Source organism: Canis lupus, chromosome 27, assembly GCF_011100685.1.
Source record: "Canis lupus familiaris isolate Mischka breed German Shepherd chromosome 27, alternate assembly UU_Cfam_GSD_1.0, whole genome shotgun sequence".
Taxonomy (NCBI): Eukaryota; Metazoa; Chordata; class Mammalia; order Carnivora; family Canidae; genus Canis; species Canis lupus.
The window spans coordinates 41,589,150-41,613,466 of record NC_049248.1 but is presented as its reverse complement, the minus strand read 5'-3'; the positions used below and the strand labels follow the sequence as shown (position 1 = coordinate 41,613,466).

At 46.3% G+C, this 24,317-nt stretch overlaps 1 protein-coding gene and 1 long non-coding RNA gene across 7 annotated transcripts; one reads left to right on the top strand and one right to left on the bottom strand.

Annotated features, from left to right (window-relative positions):
• Positions 1-143: 143 nt before the first annotated feature.
• LOC119866372 lies at positions 144-1,520 on the bottom strand. The gene is made up of 2 exons (XR_005380125.1): positions 1,255-1,520; positions 144-389 (listed from the first exon to the last, which is right to left on the bottom strand). It is a non-coding gene; the product is annotated as an uncharacterized LOC119866372 (long non-coding RNA).
• A 6,429-nt stretch (positions 1,521-7,949) lies between these two features.
• FAM186B (family with sequence similarity 186 member B) lies at positions 7,950-23,600 on the top strand. Of its 6 annotated transcripts, XM_038577581.1 has the most exons (9): positions 7,950-8,190; positions 8,973-9,198; positions 13,214-13,396; positions 15,669-17,331; positions 17,839-18,031; positions 19,503-19,681; positions 20,411-20,593; positions 22,165-22,252; positions 23,263-23,373. In XM_038577581.1, exons 1-8 carry the CDS (start codon positions 8,095-8,097, stop codon positions 22,211-22,213), a joined length of 2,772 nt encoding a protein of 923 aa, XP_038433509.1. In that variant the 5' UTR covers positions 7,950-8,094; the 3' UTR covers positions 22,214-22,252; positions 23,263-23,373. The 6 variants fall into 6 exon arrangements, with proteins under 6 accessions (XP_038433509.1, XP_038433508.1, XP_038433510.1 ...); XM_038577580.1 differs by lacking the exon at positions 22,165-22,252 and having other exon boundaries at positions 23,263-23,600; XM_038577582.1 differs by lacking the exons at positions 13,214-13,396; positions 22,165-22,252 and having other exon boundaries at positions 23,263-23,600.
• Positions 23,601-24,317: the final 717 nt, after the last annotated feature.

The window sequence follows — 24,317 nt, the reverse complement described above, 5'->3', positions numbered from 1 at the left end:
CCCTGCCCGCCGGCCGCCGCCGGACCCGGGCCCGCCGCTCGCTCCCGGCACCGGGGGCTGGACCGACGTGTCGTTCGGAACGTAGGGGTATCTTTGCACCTCGCTAAGAGGTTTTTTTAATCCGTTGCATAGTTTTGTTTTTGTTTTTTTTTTTTTTGCACTTTTAAATTCATTCATTAAACAGGTATTTGTTGAGCATCTGGTACGTGCCACGAACTGTTCCAGCGCACGGGGCAAATGGCAGGTGAAAAAAAAGCAGATCCCCTGAAATCCCTGCCCTCGGGGGGCGCACGTGCTGCTCAGGTGAGCCTGGAGTTACTTCTTCTAAGCTGGGGCTCCCGCCGAGCGGTGAAAGCGTGGCAATCATCAATGGGCGTTAAAGATGTGAGCTAAAAAAATAATAAAAATAAATAAATAATAAAGATGTGAGCTAAATGCTGTGTTGCTCAGATCAGGGAATTGCAACCCAAAACTATTGATGAATATGCGGAAGGTTTCAGGGCTGGTGACTGACGGGGCTCCCGAGACGGGTGCAGAAGGGGATGGAGCATCTTCTCTCCAAAGCCTGGATAAAGCTGTTTCCTTTTTCCTTTATTCGTCAGCAGCTGAGCTGTATACTCTGCTCTTGGTGCAATGCAAGGGGCTGGAGGTTCGGAGCTGTGCAGGGGGGGGCCCTGCTTGCGAGGGGCTCAGGATCTCCCGGGAGAAACAGGGAAACGACCCACAGGAAGCAGAACTCCTCGATGAAAGGGGACAAATGGGCAGGAAGGAAGAGGGATTCATTCTGGGGGCCTTTGGTAGAGAGAAACTTCATTGTGGGTTTCTTCACAAAACCTAGAAAGCCTCAAATGAAGGGCTAGTCCTGTGGTTTTCAAACTTGATTATTGAGGCCTCTGCGCATAGCGGAAGTGGTCAGAGGTGCCATAAACCTTTACCAGTCACATTTTAATTTTTTTTAATGAGATTTCTTAGCATACGTAGGCACCTATTTTAAAGAGGCAAATAATGCTATATGGTTTGTTCGTAAAAATAGCAGCGCCCTGCCTCCATCATCTCCCTCCCTGGAGGCAGGCATTTTCAGCTCTGTTAAGCTGTTTCTTTTGGCGTTTACCTTCATTGCTCTGGCCCTGCTTCAGTTGCATCCCTCCCCACAGGGTGAGGAATCCAAGGAGACATGCCTATCCAAAGCCCACCTACTCCCTTCTAGACCATATCCTAAATACTTGGGACCCTGGATCTCCCTGCCCAGCCTACCTCCTTGGATCTCTCAAAGATCCTTGGATCTCCTAGGATCTTCTCCAGAAGGACCTTGGTGATGATATGGGCATCGCTAAGCCTGAGGGATAATCAAGGGGCAGTTATTTGGAGCAAGAAGCTAGAGGCAAGAGCCCAAGCTGGGGTCTCCGCAGGACCCTGTGAGAGGCTCTCTCAATGTAGGACAGAGGCAAGTGCAGAGGAGAAGGGGGTGAGGCAAGAGCCAGGGACTGGGGGCTCCTATCTTCTAGTGTAGACTCTGAGGATTCCAGAAATTCCAAAATTCTAATTTAGAACCAGGCTCTACAGGTCCTTATGAAGTTAAGAGTTTAGAAGGTGGGCAGCCTGTGTGACTCAGCGTTTAGCTCCGCCTTGGGCCCAGGGCGTGATCCTGGAGACTTGGGATCGAGTCCCACATCGGGCTCCCTGCATGGAGCCTCTCTCTCTCTCTCTCTCTCTGTGACTGTCATAAATAAATAAAAATAAAAAAATAAAAACAAGAGAAGTGAGCACTGGGTGTTCTGCTACTTGTTGGCAAATCGAACTCCAATAAAAAAAATATATACAGGGCAGGCCAGGTGGCCCAGCGGTTTAACACTGCCTTCAGCCCAGGGCACGACCCCGGGGACCCGGAATCGAGTCCCGCGTCCGGCTCCCTGCATGGAGCCTGCTTCTCCCTCTGTCTAGGTCTCTGCTGCTCTGTGTGTGTGTGTGTGTGTGTGTGTCTCTCATGAATAACTAAATAAAATCTTTTTTTTTTTTTTTTTTTTTTTTTTTTTTTTTTTTTTTTATTTATGATAGTCACAGAGAGAGAGAGAGAGAGAGAGAGGCAGAGACACAGGCAGAGGGAGAAGCAGGCTCCATGCACTGGGAGCCTGATGTGGGATTCGATCCCAGGTCTCCAGGATCGCGCCCTGGGCCAAAGGCAGGCGCCAAACCGCTGCGCCACCCAGGGATCCCTAAAATCTTTTTTTAAAAAAGAGTTTAGAAGGTATTTTATTTAAGTTTGTTAGCTTAATTTGTAACATTAAAATATTTGAGTAAGTTTCCCATTTGTAGTCTTGCCCCAGCTCCCATAAATAAGAGGGATAGGTTGGAGAGGTTTTATTGTTTTTTGGTTTTTGTTTTTAAGATTTTATTATTTTTTTATTCATGAGAGACGCAGAGGGAGAAGCAGGCTTTCTGCGGGGAGCCCGACGAAGGACTCGATCCCAGGACCCCAGGACCTGAGCCAAAAGCAGACCTTCAACCACTAAGCCACCCAGGGGCCCCTAGGTTGGAGAATTTAATTTAACTCTTTTCCCTTCAGGTCTCCTACCCTGCCCACTGATACCTCATCCCCATCCGCCCAAATTAATGCAATGATTTTTGTCACCTCATTTTTCAGCTTTTATAATACTGACTACATGTGCTACTCAGAGTTGAGCCATGTAGAAAACTTTGATTACTCTTCCTCTCCTGCACTTTTGATTTTTTTTCCTAGAATTAATACTTACGTTGCTTTTTCATTTGTTTAGCTTTCTATGAATGTATCACAAAATCTACCTCAAAATCTTCCCCTATTTGCCTGAATCTCCTCAGAATATCTAGACACGGCAGATATTCTATCAACTTCATCTGGTTTTTTTTTTTTTTATTAAGATTTTGTTTATTGGGATCCCTGGGTGGCGCAGCGGTTTGGCGCCTGCCTTTGGCCCAGGGCGCGATCCTGGAGACCCGGGATCGAATCCCACGTCGGGCTCCCGGTGCATGGAGCCTGCTTCTCCCTCTGCCTGTGTCTCTGCGCCTCTCTCTCTCTCTCTCTGTGACTATCATAAATAAATAAAAATTAAAAAAAAAAAAAAGATTTTGTTTATTTATTCATGAGAGACACACAGGGAGAGAGGCAGAGATGCAGGCAGAGGGAGAAGCAGGCTCCATGCAGGGAGCCCGATGTGGGACTCGATCCCGGGATTCCAGGATCACGCCCTGGGCCAAAGGCAGGTGCTAAACCACTGAGCCACCCAGGGATCCCCTCAACTTCATCTTCTTGAAGAGATCTCTTCTGGAGCCTTCTGACCTGCTCCGAACATCTGGCAACTTGGCATTTCCCCTCATCTTCCTGGCATTGTTTTTTATTTCTCTTTTGTTGGATCTTTTATTTGCCAGGTTCTGTGTCTTTCTTTTTTTGTTGTTTAATTTATTCCCTCTTTTTGGAGACCATCTTCCAGAAGTTTCATGAAAAAGGGAGAGGTAAATGGTTTTGAAACTTTACATGTTTGACATTGTCATTATTCTACCCTGACACTTGATTGATTGGTTGGGTATTTAATTTCTTCAGAATTATGAAGGCATTGTGACATTACCTTCTAGCTTTCACTGTCTTGAGAAGTCTGAAGTCTTTTAACTTCTTATCCTTTGTAAGTGACTTATTCCCCAACTCTGAACCTCTTCTTGTCTTCTCAGATGGCTGTAATATGTCTTGGTGAGAGGGCTGTTTGTTGTGCTGGGCACTCAGGGCCCTTCACTTCTGGGAAATAATCTTGAATCATCCCATTGGTGATTTCTTCCTTTCCATTCTCTCTGTTCTTTCTTTTTGGAGACTCCTATAATCCAGATGATGGATCTGATGGACTGCTCATACCAATTTCTTATTTTTCTCTCCTACTTTCCATCGTTATTACCTTGTTTCCTGGGAGAGTTCCTCAATCTTCTCTTCCCGTTCTTCTACTGAGTTTTTCTTTTTTTTTTTTTTTTTTTTGAGTTTTTCAATATAGTAAGGATTTTTTTTTTTTTTAACTTTTTTTATTTCTTTATGATAGTCACAGAGAGAGAGAGAGAGAGAGAGGCAGAGGGAGAAGCAGGCTCCATGCACTGGGAGCCCGACGTGGGATTCGATCCCGGGTCTCCAGGATCGCGCCCTGGGCCAAAGGCAGGCGTCAAACCGCTGCGCCACTCAGGGATCCCTATAGTAAGGATTTTTATTGGACTCACTTTACTGTTATTTTCCAAGTATTCCTTTCTATAGCATCTTTTTTTTTTTTCAGTGTTGAAATGGTTTATCTTATCTCCGAAGCTATTATTGGTACCTTTGTTTCTTCTTTCTCTGTAATCTGTTTGCTCTAAATTTCTTTTTCTATTGTTTTGGTCTCTCTCATGTTAGATTCTTTTCTTGAAGGTCTTATAATCCTTGGTTGTTTGCTTACATTAAAAGATGGGTTACTAAAAAGCCAACTGGAAACATCTGTGTTCTATGAGCTCAAGTATACGGGTAGGGCTTGTCGGCCAAGAGCTACACTGTAGGGAGCCTCTGATGTTAACATCTTTAGGTCTTCCTTCTGGACTGGTCAGCCATCTGGCGCAACCAATTCTATTTGCCATCTGGTTGCCCCATTGCGGCCTTAGGACCCATCCTTCTCTAGTCTAAGTCAATAACCACTCATCCATATGCTTTCCAATTTCCTAAAGTATTTTGCTCCTGTCTCCTCTCCTATTTTCCTGTCCTTGTGGATTTATGGCTTAAAAAAAAATCCTTTTGCTATAGTTTTAGTATATTTTTAGTAGAGCAAAATTAGATACATGTGTTCAATCTACCATTTTTACCCAGAAGCTTTAAATATATTTTATCTGTTTTTAAAACAGTAGTTTAAAAATATATAGACTCAAGGAGCACCTAGCTGTGGCTCAGTGTAACATGCAACTCTTGATCTCAGAGTCATGATTTTGAGCCCCATGTCGGGTATACACTCAAATGTCCTACATATCATCAAATTTTGCAGTTTATCAAAACAGCCTTGTTGACATTGAATGATTTTGTGAGATATGAAATTGAACTTATAATATTAATGCATTCTACTAAGCTATTTTATCTGTTTTAGATACTAGGTTCATTCTACAAAAGGCTTTGCTTGAAAAAGGAGGTTGGCTGCTTTTAAAAAAAGTTTTACAAACATTTTTCCTAGGCTAGTGATCATGTAAGTGTGGCTCTTTTTTTTTTTTTTTTTTTTTCTTTTTAGAGAAGGTGTGGGGAGGGGCACTGAAAGAGGGAGAGAATCTTAAACACACCAATCGCAGAGCCAGTCTCATGACCCTGAGATCATGACCTGAGCTGAAATCAAGAGTTTGTCATGTTTTCATTTCCACTTAGTTCACAATATTTCATAATTTTCCTTGGGCTTTCTTTTTTGATTTATGGATTATATAGAAGTTGTTTAATTTACAAATATTTGGGAATTTTCTAGGTATTTCTCAATTATTGATTTATAGTTTAATTCCATTATGGTCAGAAAACATTTTTTTTTTTTTGAGGATTTATTTATTTGAGAGAGAGAGACCACGTGCTCAGGTGGTGGAGCAGAGGGAAAGAAGCAGATTCCCTCCTGAGCAAGGAGCACCAATCCAGGCTCTATCCCATGGTCCTGAGATTGTGAGAACATGACTTCATGATCTCAGGCGAAATCAAAAGTTGGTCGCTTAACTGACTGAGCCACCCAGGTGTCCCATTATATGATTCTAATCTTTGTAAATTTATTGATATTTATTTTAAGGCTCAAATTATTATTCCATATGCATTTGGAAATAACATGTGCCCTGCTGTTGTTGTTGGATGAGGTGTTCTATAAATGTCAATGGAATCAAGTTGGTTGATAGTGTTTTTCAAAACCTCTAAGCCCTTACATATTTTTTTACGTCTACCAATTCCTACAAAAGAAGTATTGAAATCTCTAACTATGGTTGTGGATTTGTCCATTTCTCCTTTCACTTCTATAAGCTTTTTTGCTTCATAAATTTTGAAGCTCTGTTATTAGGTGCATGCACATAAAGGATTATATCATTTATTTTTTAAGATTTTGTTTATTTATTATTTATTTGAGAGAGAGAGAGTACAAGCACAGGGCAGGGAGAGAGAGAGGGAAAAAGCAGGCTTCCTGCTGAAAAGGCAGCCTGACATGGGGCTTAATCCCAGGACCCTGAAATCATGAGTGGAAGGCATATGCTTAACCGACTGAGCCACCCAGGGGCAATGGATTATATCTTTTTTATTAATTGGCACTTATTATTATGGAATGTGCCTCCCTTTTTATCTTTGCTAATATTTCTTATTCTGAAGTCTGATGTTAATATAGTCACCCCATCTTTCTTTTTCATTAGTATTGTAATGGTTTATCCCTTTCCATCCTTTTACTTTTAATCTATTGTGTCTTTTTATTTAAAGTGTGTCTTGGGTTTTTCTTTATTGAACCTTACAATCTCTATCTTTTAATTAGCTTTCTTAGGTCATTTATATGTAATCTAATTATCAATATGATCAGGTTCAAAAGAAAGAAGAAAGGGAGGAAGAAGTGGGAAAAAGGAAAGGACCCCAGAATGGGAATTGGGAAACCAGGGTGAAGTCCGGACTCTACTTCCTGGCTCTATAACATTAGGTAAATCTCATAACTCCTCTGAGCCTTAGCTAGCTCATACATGTTTTTAAGGATGAATGAGTTATTTATAAACTACAACGTGCTCTGAAATCTTAAGGGATTAAAGAACTGTCCAGTGCCAAATGTATAGATAGAGAGGTATATCTAAACTAGGGTATGAGTGCTTCAAAGAGAGAACTAGATCTCACTCATTTGTTTATTTCTAGCACGTAGGCCCAGGCTTGGCATGTTACCAGTAGGTGTTCATTGGGTGAAAGAGGCAATAAAAGAACTAACTTTGAATATATGAATGAAAAGTGGGTGTCGGGTGACAAGTTATTAAGTGGCCATGACCCTGCTAAGAACTGAACTTAAAATATTTAATTCTTTATTTGTTAAATGGGAATACTTTTAAGTAGCATGGAAGAACAATTTGCAAGTAAACGTTTTTGTTCTTACAGATGCATTCATTCAATAAGCATTTTGTTAAGTGCCTGCAGAGTGCCAAGTTTGGTTCTAGGTCCTGGGCATACAACAACATCCATTTTAGACATTTGTTTTTAACTTTATTATTTATTATTAAATATTTTATTTATTTATTTGACAGAGGGAGAGAGAGAGAGAGAGAGAGCGCCAAGCAGGGAGAGCGGCAAGCAGAGATAGAGGGAGAGATAGAAGCAGGCCTCCCACTGAGCAGGAAGCCTGCTCATAACCTGGGATCATAACCTGAGCCGAAGGTAGATGCTTAATCAACTGAGCCACCCAGGTATCCCTAGACATTTTTTTAAAGATTTTTTAAATTTATTTATTCATGATAGAGAGAGAGAGAGGCAGAGACACAGGCAGAAGGAGAAGCAGGCTCCAGGCCGGGAGCCCAATGTGGGACTCGATCCCGGGATTCCAGGATCACGCCCTGGGCGGGAGGCAGGTGCTAAACCGCTGAGCCACTCAGGGATTCCCTAGACATTTGTTTTTAAAAGCCATCTTGCAGGGCATCTGATACCAAGTGCTGACAGAGCCTTGACCCCTGGTGCAAATGCAAACATATCACCATCAGTTATTAATGGGCTCTAATTTTTTAAAAACTTCTCTTTGGACAAAGAAAAAAGCCTAGTTGCTTTTTCCTATTTTTAGCCAATAATATTTAGTTTGGTAGCAGAATATTTAATGATTTAAAAAAAAAGCAATAGGTCAACTTAATATATATTAGGTAATGGATAATAAGCTAGATAACCAAGCAGATAGTTGAAGGAGATTAGAAGGAGCCATTCTTCTAATCAAACTGATGATGTCACTGGAGAAAAGGTCAGTTGGAACCTGATGTCTGGCAGTTACAGGCAGAGGGTACTCAGTTACTGCCCTGGGGCCCTTAACTGCAAAGCAGCCAGCATCACATGTCCAGGCCAGGGTACCAGAGACACAGGGACATCTTTGCAACTGACAGGGTGATCCAAAAATGGAGAAAGACAGGCCCCCACAGTTGATGACCCCTGCATCGGTGAAAGCCATCATCTCAAGGATTGAGGCTGCCCAACTAACACGAGCTCAGGAGGTAACACCTGAAATGAAAAAGTCACCCTTCTATTGGGATCTGAAATGGAGACTGGGAACTAATCCCAGATTGGGGCAAGATTCCAACTCTGGCCCTTCAGGGGTCCTCAGGATCCTCAGCAAGCTGGGTTTGCAGACAGATTAATCCAAAATCCCCATCTCCTAGATTGGCCTCTGTAGGGTGAGCTGGAATCAAACCACCCCCATGAGGCAGGGCACAGGAAGGGAACAGCACAATAAGGAAGCCCCAGGGTGCCCCTGAGACACACAGTGGTAGGTCTTAGCAGAGCAAGAGAAGGAGCCCAGAGTTCCTGATTCAGGTCTATTCTTGGCAGCCTGTCAAGACTCCTTCAAGCTAAGCCCTAGAAACTTACAGGGAAATGGCTAAAGGCTGAAATCACCCTGCACATTAACCTTTAGTCCTTTTTTTTTTTTTTTTTTTTTTAATGGGAGCCTCTGATCCTAAGGGTTTCTTAGGCCCTCATTTTTCCAGTCTGTTGTCTCTGGATCCTTGGGAGGAGAGATGTCCAGAAGTCCCTAGAAAATTTTGAAATTCTGAAGAAATGTATGCTCTGAATTTTTAGTATCCTCTCCCTTCCTGACCTGTTTTAATCATCAAAGTGACATTAAGAAGAGCTAACCATCATGATGCCCAATTTACAAGTCAGAACACTGAGGCCCCAAGAGGTGAACTGATTTCTCTGAGATCACACTGCCAGGACATGGTATTCTAGCTCCAGAGTTCACACCTCTAAACACTACAATCTGATGCTTCCCATATAGGATATTTCTTCCCAGCTCTCAGACATCTTGGACAACGTCAACTGTGTCATCAACCGCTTCCAGGAAGAATTAGGATATGATTTAAGAGAAAAGGCAAAATCTGACCAGATAGAGCAAAAGGGCAAGAACAGATTCATCTTGCTGGAGAAAATTGCCTCCTTCTCCAAAGATGCTAAGACCAAAGAGAAGCACTTGTATGAAATTCTCCGCTGGTTGGGGGACTGGGGTGAGTTTGGACACTGGGTGTCTGAGAGTGGGCATCTCCCCTCCTGGACACTGGTCCCACACTTACTCCCATCTCCTCCTTGCCCCACCCCAGATCAGCTCTCCCTGGGAGGGGAATGTGGGGCAGCAGGTGTAGAGGGAGCAAAAGACACACTGCAGTGCCTCTCCACTGAGACATTCCCCCAATCTTGTCACAGCAATCACATCTACTCCCCAGAGGGACAAACATATAATTGTCCAAAACAGTAGCTTATGAACATTAGCTGCATGTGTGATGAAGCCTAAGTCACAGATCCATTGTGACATCTCATTTTTTTAGCAGAGTTGAAACTAAAGTCAAACTCATGCTAGCTATTTATTTTTTTCCAGATTTCTTAAGATGTAATTGACAAATAGCATTGTGGAAGTTTAGAGTGTACAATACAGTGATTCAATAGACGTATATGTTGTGCAATGCTTGTCACAATAAGGTTAGTTGACACATCCATCATCTCACAAGTTACCCCCATTTTTTTCCGGCGAGAACATTTAAGATCTACTCTCTTAGCATATCACAAGTATATAGCACTGCATTGTTAGTTTAGTCACCACACCGTACATTAGATCCCCAGAACGTTTTTATTTTATAACTGAAATTTTGTACCCTTTGGCCAACATCTCACCATTTCCCACCCCCAGCCCCTGATAACCAACATTCTAATGTCTGTTTCTGTGAGTTCAATTTTTTAGATTCCACATGTAAGTGAGATCATATGGTATTTGTCTTTCTCTGTCTGGTTTATTTCACTTGGCATAATACCCTCAGGGTCCACCCATGTTATGACAAATGACAGGACTTCCTTCTTTGTTTTGACTGAATAATATTTCATTGTATAGAGGGGACACCTAGCTGGCTCATTTGGAAGAGCATGTGACTCTTGACCTCGGCATCATGAGTTCAAGCTCCACTTGGGAGTAGAGATAAGTAAATAAACTAAAAAAAATAAGTATTTTAGGGCAGCCCCAGTGGTGCAGTGGTTTAGCGCCGCCTACAGCCCAGGGTGTGATCTTGAAGACCCAGGATCGAGTCCCACGTCGGGCTCCCTGCATGGAGCCTGCTGCTCCCTCTGCCTGTGTCTCTGCCTGTGTCTCTGCCTCTCTCTCTCTCTCTCTCTCTTTGTGTGTCTGTCATGAATACCATGCACCGGGAGCCCGACGTGGGATTTGATCCCGGGTCTCCAGGATCGCGCCCTGGGCCAAAGGCAAGGGCCAAACCTCTGCGCCACCCAGGGATCCCAATAAATAAATTTTTTTAAAAAAATTAAATATTTCATTGTATATACCACATTTTCTTTAACCATTCATCCATCTACTGACACTTAGCTTGGTTGTATGTCTCATCTCTTGTGAACAATGCTTCAGTGAACATTGGCATACAGATATCTCTTGGAGGTAGTGACTCCATTCCCTTTGGATATATACCCAGAAGTGGGATTGTGGGCTCATATAGTGATTGTATTTTTAATTTTTAGAAAAATCTCCATACTGTTTTCCAAAATGGTTGTACCAATTTATATTCCCACCAGCAGTGCACAAGGGTCCCCTTTTCTCCACGTCCTGACCAACACTTGTTATCTTGTCTTTTTTCAAAATAGCCATTCTATCAGGTATAAGAAAATATCTCACTGTGGTTTTAATTTGTGCTTCCCTGATGATGAGTGATGTTGAACACCTTTTCATGTACCTGTTGGCCATTTGTATGTCTTTTTTAGAAAAATGTCTATTCAAAAAAAGTCTATTCAGATCCTTTATTTCTTTCATGTATGTGTTTAATCATAGGGTTGAATGGAATAATAGATATAATCTGGCTCTATATCCTTGATATTACAAATGAGAAAATTAAAAATAAAAGTGCATCCTTTTTTTTTTTTTTTAAGATTTTATTTATCTATTCATGAGAGACAGAGAGAGAGGGGCAGAGACACAGGCAGAGGGAGAAGCAGGCTCCCTGCAAGGAGCCCAATGCAGGACTTGATCCCAGAACTCCAGAACCATGACCAGAGCCAAAGGCAGATGCTCAATCACTGAGCCACCCAGGTGTCCCAAGAAGCTTTTTCCCTATGTTCTTCTAGGAGTTTTAGGGTTTTAGGTCTTTAATCCATTTCAAGTTAATTTTTTGTGAATGGTATAAGATGGGAGTTCAATTTCATTCCTTTGCATATGAATGTACAGGTTTACCAACATCACTCATTGAAGAGCCATCCTTTACCCACTTTGTATTCTTAGCTCACTTGTCAAATATTAGTTGCCCATAAATGCATGGGTTTATTTCTGGGTCCTTGATTCTATTCCATTTGTCTTTATATCTATTTTTATGCCAATCCCATATTGTTTTGATTACTATAACTTCGTAATATGGTTTGAAAATCAGGTAGTATGATGCCTTCAGCTTTGTTCTTTTTCTCAAGAGTGCTCTGGCTATTTGGGGCCTTTTGTGGTTCTATATGAATTTTAGGATTGTTTTTTCTGTTTCTGTGAAAAATACCATTGGGATTTTGTTTTTTTGTTTTGTTTTTTTTTTTAATTTTTATTTATTTATTTATGATAGTCACAGAGAGAGAGAGAGACAGAGACACAGGCAGAGGGAGAAGCAGGCTCCATGCACCGGGAGCCCGATGTGGGATTCGATCCCGGGTCTCCAGGATCACGCCCTGGGCCAAAGGCAGGCGCTAAACTGCTGCGCCACCCAGGGATCCCACCATTGGGATTTTGATAGAGATTTCATTGAATCTATAGATGGCTCTGAGGTGGCAATATGGACATTTTAAATAGCATTGTCTTCCAATTCATGAACATGGAGTATCTTTCCATTTATATGTGTCTTCTTCAATTTCTTCCAACAACGGCTTACAGTTTCCAGTGTAGAGATCCTTCACCTCCCTGGTTAAATTTATTTCTAAGTATATTATTGTTTTTGATGCTGTTGTAAGTGGGATTATTTTCTTTCTTTTTCAGAGGGTTTATCATTAGTATATAGAAATGCAACTGATTTGTAAAGAGAACTTTATTTTTCTTTATTTTTGAGAGAGAGAGTGTGCACACATGCATGCAATGGGGGAAAGGGTCAGAGAGAGGGAATCCCAAGCAGGCTCCACACCCAGTGTGCAGCCTGATGTGGGGCTCAATCCCAATACACTGAGATAATGACCTGAATTGAAATCAAGAGTCAAATGCTTAACTGACTGAGTCACCCAGGTGCCCTGAAATGCAGCTTATTTTTGTATGTTGATTTTGTATCCTGCAACTTTACTGAATTTATTAGTTCTAATAGGTTTTTTTGGTGGAATACTCCAAGTATGGCATAGAGGAACCCACAGGTGATATTCAAAGTACTTAATGACCCTTACTGCGTGGGCACTGGGGCAACAGCATTGAAGCCAGCTGTAAACAATTGGTGTAGCCACTTGAGTGTGGACCAACCATACTTCAGCCTTGGAGCCAGGTGCGATCCCCATTAAGATCAGAGTTATACCTTCATGAGACCTTACTCTGCTCTGAAGTTGGGCAGATGCTGCTGTTGGAATAAGATGGTATAAAGGAATGTGCCCCACTTCCTTCATACTGCCCTGCCCCCAAGGAGTTCTCAGTTCTGTGGTCCTTCAGCTGCCCCCATAAACTAAGCAGGGTTGTTCACTCCAGTTAATTCAATTGTACAGATACTGAATTAGGCAATGGGGATAGAGCAATAGCAAGGCAGACACATCCTTGGCCTTATAGCTAAACAACAATACTGTTTAATGTCTATTGCATATTTTCTTCACATCAGGCCTCATGTTAATCATTTCACATGTATTATCTCATTTAAATGCCTACCCACCCTCTTACAGGCACATATGCTGAGACTCGGAGAAATAAGTAACTTCCCTAACATCACACAGCTAGTCAGAGGTGAATCCAGTCCAACCTCAAAGCCCAACTCCTTGGGTCTCCCTAGAGGACAGATTGCACTCAGCCTATACCTCCCACTCCTTCTCCAGGTGACAGTCTGACCTATGAGCTCAGGAACAGGAAGGGTAAGGAGGAAGAGGAAGCTCTGGATGAATGGATCAATGTGATGGAAAAGGTGTTACCTCTCTCCCTCATTGCCACCAAAGGAGGCATCGAGTCTCTCATTTCCCTTTGCTCTACTCTCATTGAAGGACAAAAGAAAAGGACACAAAGTAGGTTCCAAGAGCACCTGGGAGGAGGGCTGGGTGGGTGGATGCCATCTCAGAGGAAGAAGTCACAATCACATACTGGGGTCTATGGGGGTCTTTCTGACTCTCCTCCATACCAAAGCCTTATATGAGATGGAGAGGCAGTAGTGAGAGGCTGGGATGTTGAACCCGGGCCTGAGCACTGAGTAGTTCTATGCTGTCCCTCTGGGCTGGAGGAAGGAATAATGTGGAGACAGATCCTTGCTGGTGCTTCCTGGAGCTGTAGCCTCATGGAAGTCCTGGGAATCAAGGGTAGAAGGCCAGGAAGGCTGGATGGAGTTTGTAGCTAGAACCCAAAGACTTTCCTTTCCAAGACTCAGCCAGAGGCCCTTCCAGAACCTTCTCAATTGTGGCTGCTCCAGAAATGGTCAGTCAACAGTATGTCTCAACCTTGAAATTTTACTCCTATCAGCACTGGTAGGGACCTGAGATTATGAACTCCTACATTTTGTAGATGAGAACACGAAAGCTCAGAGAAGAGAAAGGACCACAAAAAAATAAGAAGCTATGGCAAAACCAGACCCCACACTTAGAGGTTGTCTGGCTTTTAATCTTACGCCAGAGCATAAGCTTCACCGTCTGACAGATTTGATTTTGAATCCTGTGTGCCAATTTCTGGCTTAGTGACTTTGAGCAAGTTATTTCATCTTTCTGAACCTCACTCTCTTCATATACAAAACGAGGAGCCCACTGCCCATTTGCAGGGTTCCACTGGGTATGAGGCATCTGGCACCAAGCTTAAAATGTGCTCAGGACTTAATAAACAGTAGGTCACATTAGTATTTTGCCATTGATTCTCATGGCCAGGTTCCTTATCAAGCAAGATGGATAGTTGGGGGAGGGAGGAGACAGTCTCTCCTACAATCCTTACCACATTATGTCTTGAAATATAGTTATTTGTATACTCATTTCCCTACTAGATTGTAAACTCCTGACAGGCAAAGGCTGTGTCTTATTCGTTCCTTCCTAGGGATCAGTTATTGAGCACTTACTGGGTACCTGGTACTGTGCTTGCCACTAGACATGCATGATCTAGTGAAGTCCTCTGAGTAGATGCTGTGGTTATCCCCATTTTTCAGAAACAGAGGCACCAAGATGGAAACTTGCCTAAAGCAAGTTGTAAGGATGGGATTCAAACCCAAGTTATCCTGATTCCAGAATTCAAGCTCTGAACCGCTAGGCCATATGGTCTGACAACATGAGCTAAATCCTAGCTTGACTTCAATGCCATTTAATTTCCATATACCCTTTAGCCTCTCATCCAAAGTTAGCCAGGTGGTTTTTTTCTGTCAGTGATGTTTGTTGAATGGGCAAATGAATGGATGCTCCAAAATAATCACACTAGCAGCCCTACATATGGTAGATCGAGGGGGTACCCCTATGATCATGACCCAGCCCTGAATAGCTGAGGTTTATAAAAGGTTTGAACAGAGTACACAGTCTGTGTTTATGTGCATTTTCCTGGGGAGAAGGTCCCCTGCTTTCATTAAAGTATCAAAGGAGGGATCCCTGGGTGGCACAGCGGTTTGGCGCCTGCCTTTGGCCCAGGGCACGATCCTGGAGACCCGGGATCGAATCCCACGTCGGGCTCCCGGTGCATGGAGCCTGCTTCTCCTTCTGCCTCTGTCTCTGCCTCTCTCTCTCTCTCTCTCTGTATGACTATCATAAATAAATTAAAAAAAAAAATAAAGTATCAAAGGAGTTCATGACCCCCCATTTGGAAAAAAAAAATAGTCATTAAAAAAAAACCAACACAGGAACAGTTGCAGAACCCTGTGATAAACTCTCTGGTAACAGGCAAGGGAAACAGCTTCTCAGGTGGTCTGGAATCTAAGTGCCAGATAGGCTTCCAGAGTTTGAGTAGTTGGCCAAAAAGAGCCAAACATGGATACTGAGGCTGGGAAGTAGCATGATTTAGAAAAGTTACTTTACTTTAGGGAAATATATAGGATCAGAAGTCCATTGAGTTGAATTGAACTGACTTGAATGGTTTCAGGCCCGATGGGCCCTGTGGGTGCTTCGGAGCTGAAGACCCTGGCAGGTAAGCTCTGGGCAAGCTCTGAGCCTGGCAGAGACCTCTCCTGACAGCATCTCCCCCAGCCTCACGTATTGCCTCAGCTCCTTATTCTTGCCAAAGGCCTAAGAGGGTTGAATGGGGAATTTGGCCACGCAGGGTGTGAAGTATCAGTATAATCCTTGGCACCCATGGGAGTTTGCTGCCTCTGTTCTCTCCTAGTATCCAAACACACCTTCTGGCAGAACTGGTGGGAACAAAGCCCCCCCAAATCTACATCCTACCCTCAGCCACTGAGCCCAGAGCAGATGCTCCAGGACAAGCACACTACCTGCATGAAGGTCTCTGAGGTGAAGTCCATGCTGCAGGAGCTCCTGGACTCCACCATGTTCAACCAGGGGGAGGTCAGAGCCATCAGGTACATGTCTGCCGTGGTGGAGAACCTCAACAAGGCCTTGACCCTCCAGCACAAGGAACACAGTAACCTAGAGACCAAATATAGGAACCTGAAAATAGAGATGACCCAGGAACTGAGCAGCCAGCGGCTCTATTTCCAGAATTCCCTCCAAGTTCTCCAGACCAAGAGGGATGCCCTACTAAAGCAGGTAGAGATTCTAGGGGGGAAATACCATGACCTTCTCCTGATCAAGCACTCCTTAGAGTTCCAGCTGAAGAAGGCACAGTCTGCTAGAAACCAGGCAGAAGAAGTGGCTGCAATCTTGGTTGACTCCCGGGGGCCCCCTGAGAAAGAGACCCTCCCAAAGAAAGAAAGCATCACGGAGGAGACCCAACAGGAATCCAAGAAGGAGGAGTTGTTTTTGTCCCTGCCCCCAGGTTCCATGGCCACAGCCTGGGACAGTGATCCTAGGCCTTCAGCGTCTCAGCTACTTTCCATCATGACCATGCAGTCTAGGATTGCAGATGTGTACAGCAGCAAGGACACTGAGCATCTCCAGTCCATGTTGCCATCCTCCGTGGATCACAGGTTTCCTAAGAAATGGGAAAGACCCGTGGCAGAGAGCCCAGGCCACCAAGTCAAAGACCAGACAGACTTCCAGAAAGCATCCCAGGAGAAGGAAGGCCTCCAAATGAAGTCTCATTCAAGGATGCAGCTGTCCCCAGAGAGCTCTGAGAAGGTGGGCTTGGAGAGCAAGGTGGAGCGCAGGGAAGAGGAACTCAGCTGGGAGAGGCAGAGGCAGCAGTGGCTGGAGGAGCAGGAGATGTGGCTACAGCGGCAGAAGAAATGGGCCCTGCTGGAGCAGGAGCACCAGGAGAAGCTGCATCAGTGGGAGGTGGAAGAGGCACTGAGAGAGCAGCAGCAGAGGTTGGGCCAGCAGGAGAAAGAGCAAGGGGGCCCACGGAGAGAGACGGGGCAGCCAGGGGAGCACGTGGACAGGGTGCTCTTCATGACCACCAGGCACTGGAGGGACTTGGAGAAGGCATCCCTGGCGCCTCCCCCAAGCCGGGCCCAGTCTGCTCACCCAGGCGGGAGGCCACACTTGTCCCCCAGGGCCCAGCAGCCGGCCCCCAGAAACCAGAGGAACCTGAGTTCCGCCAAGTCTGCCCAGAAACCACGGGCCTGCCAGGTTCCTACCAAACCCAAGAAATTAGCCTCCTTCCCTGTCTCAGGGACATCCATCCAAAAGGTGTCCCGGCCTCCTTTGCACGTATCCCCAGTAACTCTTAAGGGGAAAGTATACCGCATGGACGTGGAAGCCCAGAGGAAGAACCTGCAGCTCCTGAGTGAGGAGGCTGAGCTGGGGCTGCCCCACTACCTGCGCAGCAAGGCGCTGGAGCTCACCACCACCACCATGGAGCTGAGCATGCTCCGGCTGCAGTGCCTGTGCCATAGGTACATCCTCTACAGGCGCTTCCAGCACCTCCGGTAGGTACTCCTGGCATGTGCACCCACTGGTGCGGGCAGAGCCAAAACCCAAATGGAGGGGAGAAGTATAGGGCAAATGGGGATGGAGAAGATACCCGGATGAGGACAAGGTCTCCTGAGGGAAGGGACTGGCAAGGAGCGTCTGACCCTGGGGCCTTGGGCAACCCTGAAGGTGTGGGAGGTCGGGCGCTTACATACACACTCTGCTCTTCCCGCAGTGGCCTTTACCTCTGAGCCCCCTTCCTTACTTCTTCCTATCACCCCATCCATAAGGCACCTAATGCACTCCCCTGCTTGCCTTACCCTCTCTTCCTGTTTCCAGCCAGGCCCCAAGGCTCCTCATCAGCCACCACCTTGCACTTCTCTACCTCCTACTTTCCTCAGCTCTCACCAACCTCAGTTTCTCTCCTTGCTATCGGGCATTACAAACATAGGGTCCTACCTGGCTAATGGATTTAGGGAGCAGGAGGCCCTTTCACCCATGAAATCACTTCCTTCATTTCCCAGACAGGAAGTGATCAACCACATACAAGTCATCCGAGAAACAGGGACTACCTACAAGGCCCAGAACCTCTATGTCTTCCTCGAAAACATCGACAATCTGCAGAACTTCTGGCTGCAGGCCTGGACAGACAAGCAGAAGGAAGTGGAGGAGAAGCACCGAGAGTGCCTGAGCAGCATGGTGACCATGTTCCCCAAGGTGGGCCTCTCCTGTCAGGGGTCAGTGTGACCAGCAGGGAGGGGGCCAGGAAGTGAGCCTGTTAGGCTGTGGGGTGTAAAGGGGGCAGCAGAAGGGAACCGAGAGGCCAGGTGAAAGCCTCTGAGCCAGGAGGAGGCAAGGCTGGAGGTGCCTGAGTGTGAGGAAGGGCAGCTTTCCAATTTCCATGTATGGGGAGAGAGAGAGGGAGAGAGAGACCCTCAAAAAAAGCTGTACAAGAAAGACTCTTCTGGAGAGGGGAGGCAGCTGGACCCTGCAGTCCCAGCTTCATGCTCAAGATCTCCCTCCTGCATGGGTCCCTCTGTCCTGCCCCTGTGGGTTCTGGTTGCTTTCCCTGCTTGGTCACAGCTGTCCTTTTCACCCACACACTGGGTTCTCACTTTGCTTCTCTCTGGGGGTGGCTCCCTTGCTTTCCAGATGCCAGGTCTCCTCCGGACACTTCTGGTCCCAGGTTCCTGACAGATAAAGTCACTGAGACCCAGGTGGTCTGAAAATGTCTTTACTTCCTACCCTCACTCTGAACCAACAGTTTGCCCGGATACAGAAGTCTAGGTTAGAATTCATTTTCCATCTCAATTTTGACAGCTCTGCTCAATGCTTTCTAGGTTTTGGTGTTGCCATTGACAGTATAAAGTCACTCTGAGGCCTGATCCATGGGTTTGACCTGTTTTTATTCTCTGAGGGTCAGCTTCAGGTTCCCCTGCTAACAGGGGTCAGAGAAGCAGCAAATACCGACATGGTCCACAGAAGGGGGCTAGCTGGCAGTTCGGGGGGTGGGGGAGGGTGGGGATTGGAAAATCACAGCATTGGCTAAGACTCCCCAGGGAATCCCCCTAGGATTGGGCCAGGAGGGCAACCCACCCCACCCCAAGTCTGGGGGAAGCTGTGCACTGAGGCACGCGGTGTAGGTGCTGACGTTGGGCAGTTGGAGGAGCCTTGGCCTTGAGGCCATCCCCCAAACTCCGTTTCCTATCACTTTCTCTTAGTTCTGGTCATCTCCCGTAGGTATCTTGACTTGCTAAGTTCGTTTTGAGATTGAGAGGGAAAGGGACTATATGAAGTTCTCTGGTAACTAGGAGGGTTCCCGCAGCCCCTTACACAGAGCCAGGGCAGCAGCTAGATAAAAAGATGCCCAGATCATTCTAGGCACAACCTGGCCTCATGTCATGAACGCTGAGTGCCCTCTCGAGTTCCAGCTGCTTTGGCTTCCTTTTGTTTTTTCCTTACTGTTTTGCTCATTGTCCAGCTTCTCTAAAACAAAGGAGAAAACAGGAACTAATGTAGCAAGTAATAATTCAAGGAATTTTTAGGAAATTTGACTTGGGGACCCCAGGAGTCTCTGATGGGAGGGATTCCCTGGGGCTTACCTTCTCTTCTCAGCCCTGAGTCAGGACATGCTCTAGAGGGGGGATAAATTCCTGTCTCCCTGATGCCTCTCTGCTGGTTCCTCTAGCTCCAGCTGGAGTGGAATGTTCATCTGCACACTCCTGTGGTCACCAACCCAAAGTCAAGGAAAAGCAAACCACCCCCGTCCTATCTCCAGCACACGCACTCCTGTAATCCCTCCTGCAAGCAGTCCCCAGAGCACTTCCCATCCAAGCACTGGGAATATGTGCCCCTGCGCATGGCCCGGTAGGTGCAAGGAAGCTGGTGGGCGACCCACTGGATGGGTGGGAGAGACGGAACAGGCTGGGGTGTTCAGACTGGGGAGATTGGCAGCTTGGTGAAAGCACAGACAGGCAAAGCTCACCTCACGAGTTGCAAGAGGTCTGTCTTCTCAGCCGCCCTGCTCAGCTCTGGCCATTGGCCCAGATGAGGGTGTGTGTATGTATGTGTGAGATGACGTGGGCTTCAGAAGCCAGCCCAGCCAAGCAGGTGTCAAACTGCAACTGAAAGACTCTGAGGACCCACAGCTGAGAGCTTACAACCATTTCTGCCCTGCGCATTGTTGGTCTAGCACCTGTTATTGGTCTGCCCCTATAAACAAGCCTGATCCTTCCCACCATGTGACCTCCAGGCTCAGAAAGAGATACCATGAACCTCTGGGCGGTCAAGAAGACCCCCAACCTCACCAAGTATGGCCCTGTGCAGGGCAGCCCAGGAGCATGTGCCTAGAAGAAGAGAGGCTATCCCAACACCCTTCCAGCAGCTCCTCAGCCAGAGGAGCTCCAGGGCGGTGAGGCTTAGAGATAAGAGGAAGATAGATGACAGGATGGTGGTGACAACTCTTCAAGAGGGAAAGAAAAAAAGATCTGAGGTCTTGGGCCTTATGGCCTTGGAGAGCTGGTTACTTCTCAGTCTCCCTCCCTCTGTGTACCTAACGCTTTGTCTCTTTCTACACTTTCAATCTCCATGCCCCAGCCATCAGGAGAACCAGATGGAGGCCGTCTGGAAGACTGATGTGGCCTCCTCCAGTCACCCGATAGAAAAGAAGACTCCCCCCAGCCTGCTCTGGGACCAGCTAGGAGGGTACCCAGATATTCCCCGGCTGTTGGCCTTGGATGTGCATTCATCCTTCCAAAAAAGCTTAAGGTCCCTCAAGGGGTAAGGAGCAAGCCTGGATGGTTAATCTGGATTCGGGGAGACCTTCCCACTGAGGGCAGAGGCCAGTATACATACTATCACTGTCCAGCTGCCCAAGAGATCTCTTTTCAAACATTCATAACAACCTCACTTATTGTAGCACCTCAGCCAGGGAGATGCTGACCTGCATCAGCCACCCGCTTGGGTCCCCATGCCACCATTCCAGTCCTCTCAGAGGACTTTGCGTAGTGTGTCAGAAGATTGCTGTGCAGGTGTTCACTTCCCACTGTTGCCTGAGCTGCACATGAGTTGGCTCAGGAGGTAAATTCTGCCCAAGGCCTGGGGGTTGTTCTCATGGAGAGCCAGGTGCGGGAATGGAATGATGAAGGAAGCCAAGAATCTCATGATGAGCTTGAGACTCGGGCCTGGCCCTGGCTTTGGCATTCTCATTTCCTTCCTGCCTTCGAGAATTGTTCCCGGGAAGAGCAGCTAAGGGGAAGAGGCAGGACTCAGTGGGCCAACAAGAGGCTTTTCTAATTAGGAAGGTTCAATTCTCCTTTGCCCCTCCGGACTTGGAGACGTCACCGTTGAAGACTCAAGTGTCTTTGAAGGAGCCTTTTGAGATTTTTAGAATCAATCCCAGCTATCTCTGCAGCGCAGGCTCTGCCCCAATTACAGATCTTTGACAGATAGAGGGCACTAATGCCTGCCAGTCTAGATCTAACCAGAAGCAAGGCTGTAAGATGCTGCTGCTGCTCTGTCCTCCAGACAGGGATTTAGGGAAGACAGGGTGACAAGGTAATGTCCTTGGCTCTGCTTCTGCTCTGAAGTGGGCCTGAGGGTCCCAGCTAGTACATAGATACCTGGTTTCCAGTTCCTGGAGAATTGCTGAGAGGTAGGTGTGTGTCTGTGTACCTGCATATGTGTATGTTGTTAGTTGAGTTGGATAAAGCAACTAATTGAGAGTCACCAAAACAATACTATGGCAGAACTCGGGAACCCAGGGGTCAACGGGGCCCTGCCCCGCTAAGATTTGGCTAAACTTGCCCGAGCCCCACCCCCCCAACAGTCTCTTCTCCTCAAGCTCCTCCTCTGCCTCCCTGCCAGGGCCTGGGCTTTGCCTGGCACCTGCTTTAATCTGAGGCCCCAACCCCTATGTTCTCCCACATGCATAAATACGTATACATAAATATCAAGAATACGTACTCCACTTAGGCCCTGAGCATTTCTTGATGGTAACTTTTTGAAGATTTAGTGGGGGCTGTTGGGGAAAGGGAATCACAGTGAACAGCACCAAACAGCCTCCTTTCTTCCCCTCTCTCTGGCATAACATGCAAAACTCAAAGACTCCTTCCTATCTCATGCAGAGCTGTTCCACCCACACGCAGGCCTCCACTGGGATCTCAGCTTCAGGCTTAAGCACTTATCAAAATATTGTTCCCAGCAAAGACAGCTTCTCCTTTCCAGGGGAATTTAAGTGAATACAATTTTCTTCCCCCTTTTAAAACTCCATGCAAGTTTATTCAATGTATCCTACTATCAGGTATAGAGGCAAGGCCCTGCTTCTTCTTTCTTCTTGATCTGCATCCCAGGTTGGCACCACCTACCTGCATGTCAGTCTGGTCCTGGATGGTTCAGTGAGGGGGCTCCTGGTGTTGTCTTGGGACCTCGTTAATTGTGGTATGGGATCTGCTACTCTAATGAAAGTTCTCTGCTGCTCAAGCTACTGCTGCCTGAGGTGGGGGTGGGGTAGGCATGCTACTTTCTTTGTGAGGGCTCCTTGCATAGACACATTCTGCTTCCACTCCTAGAGTGTGCTTTTTTCTCTTTGGTTGCCTGTCCCTGGCTCACCAAGAATACTCACATCCAGTAGCTGTGTGGTCTCAGGTCACTCACTTCTTTGCAATTCTATCAGCTCCCCTGACCCAGGTCACAGCACCATCTAGTTTCATAACTAGGACCAATTGCACACCACCTGCCCCATGCTCCTGCCTGAAATGGACAGCTTGGCTTTATCTACAGCCCCTGGGATGTCCTCTCAGAATGTGAGGAAAGGCTATTCATCTTCCCTCTATGGTTTGGGAACTAGAAAGGTCGTGTCCCTCAAAAATCAGCAGACCCCCTTCTCCAAGAGCTTTCTCTGTTTTGTCTTATAAACATCTCCCCTGGGCTCTCCGTCTGACAGGTAAGATAGCTGTGTGCCTGCACATACCAAATACAGCCTGCAGTTGGAGAAGAATCTTAACCCTGACTACGCACCCTGCCCTCCATTGCTCAGGGCCTATTCCTGCACAGCTAAAGTACACAGTGTTTCACATGTGTGGTCGAGATGCAGCGAGCACAGACCTCCAACCTGCTGCAGACAGAGGAGAGGGCTTATAACTTGGTTTCTGGGAAGGAGAGTAGATGGGAGTGGAGAGGAAGGAACACGGATGGAGAGGAAGGAGCAGGGAAGAGTGAGGGGCGGGAAGAGGAAGTATTCTGTGATGTGAGACAAAAGGCAGATCACAAGAAGAGAAGCAGAGCCCGTGGGATGGGGCAGAAATGTTATGTTAAGCGGTTCCGTGTCCGGATCAAGTCTGGGCACAGCTCTGGACTGCCTCCCAGAGGTGACTAGGGAAGCTCTTGGGTGGGCTGGGTGGGCATTGTCTCAGCTGCTCTCCAATCCATGATTGACTTAACTCTTTCAGTGTCTTGACAGCTAAAGGAAAGGAACACCAGGAAGCCCCAGATGAGTCAGCCAAGCTTGTCTGTAAAAAGTCAAATGAGTCCTTTCCTGGAGCCCTAAAAAGCCAGAAGGATCAAGACAATCTCAGTCCCCACTCCCTCCCTTAGTCAGTGATTCTCAAACTTCAGGGTGACTAAAAATCACATGGGAACTTGTTTCAAATGCAGGTTTCCAGCTGGTGTTTTTAAACAAACATCCTGGGTATTGCTAAGTAGCCCTAGAACTTTGAGAAACGCTCCTTTCCCCCTTAAGTCTCCAAAATGTACGTTTTTAATAAAATAGAGATGTGTTATTTTTAAAGATCTCTGTGTTGTTTCTGAAACCCACATCTCCCGAACTCATTTTTGGAACCAGGTCCATGACCACCTGGCCCCAGAGCTGGATGCCAATCAGGAGGGATTCCCCCAGTGGGGTCTCTACCCTTTGGAAGCCAATAAGCTGAGATGGCCACAATTAGTGCCTGGCACACAGTAGGCACCAGTCACTTTTAATCAGAGACATGGACAGCTAAGTAACTGGTGTGCTGAAGATTAGCCTTAAAGCTCAGAAGGTAAGAACAAAAGGAGATACCAAGTACCAGTCAAGGCCAAGTGTCACTGGGTGGGAGGCAGAGGCGTGTATGTCTCAGGAGTGAGGACACAGGTGGAAGAAATGGAGACACAGAGGTTCCAAATCTAGATGGTGTGGGCTAAGGAGGCCATCTCTGGCAATTGTCTTCAATCCAGTCACAACACAACTTTCGAGAGTTTATTCAGCTTACGAGCACTGCCACTCACCCCAGCCTCCCTGGCACTCAGCCATCTGCCTCATCTCGCACTTGGCCTTCACCCTACTCCTTTTTTCCACTGGCCCAACCACACCTGGCCTAGGGACATTGGTCAGGAAATGACCCTGTCCTCAGAGAACCCGCAATCCAGTGATTCTATTGATCAGGAATGGTGCCCATCCTGGCTTCCACTCAAGGTCAAGACTCTGGAAGGAAGAGGAGGACATGGGATGTGAACAGCTGGCCTTTGG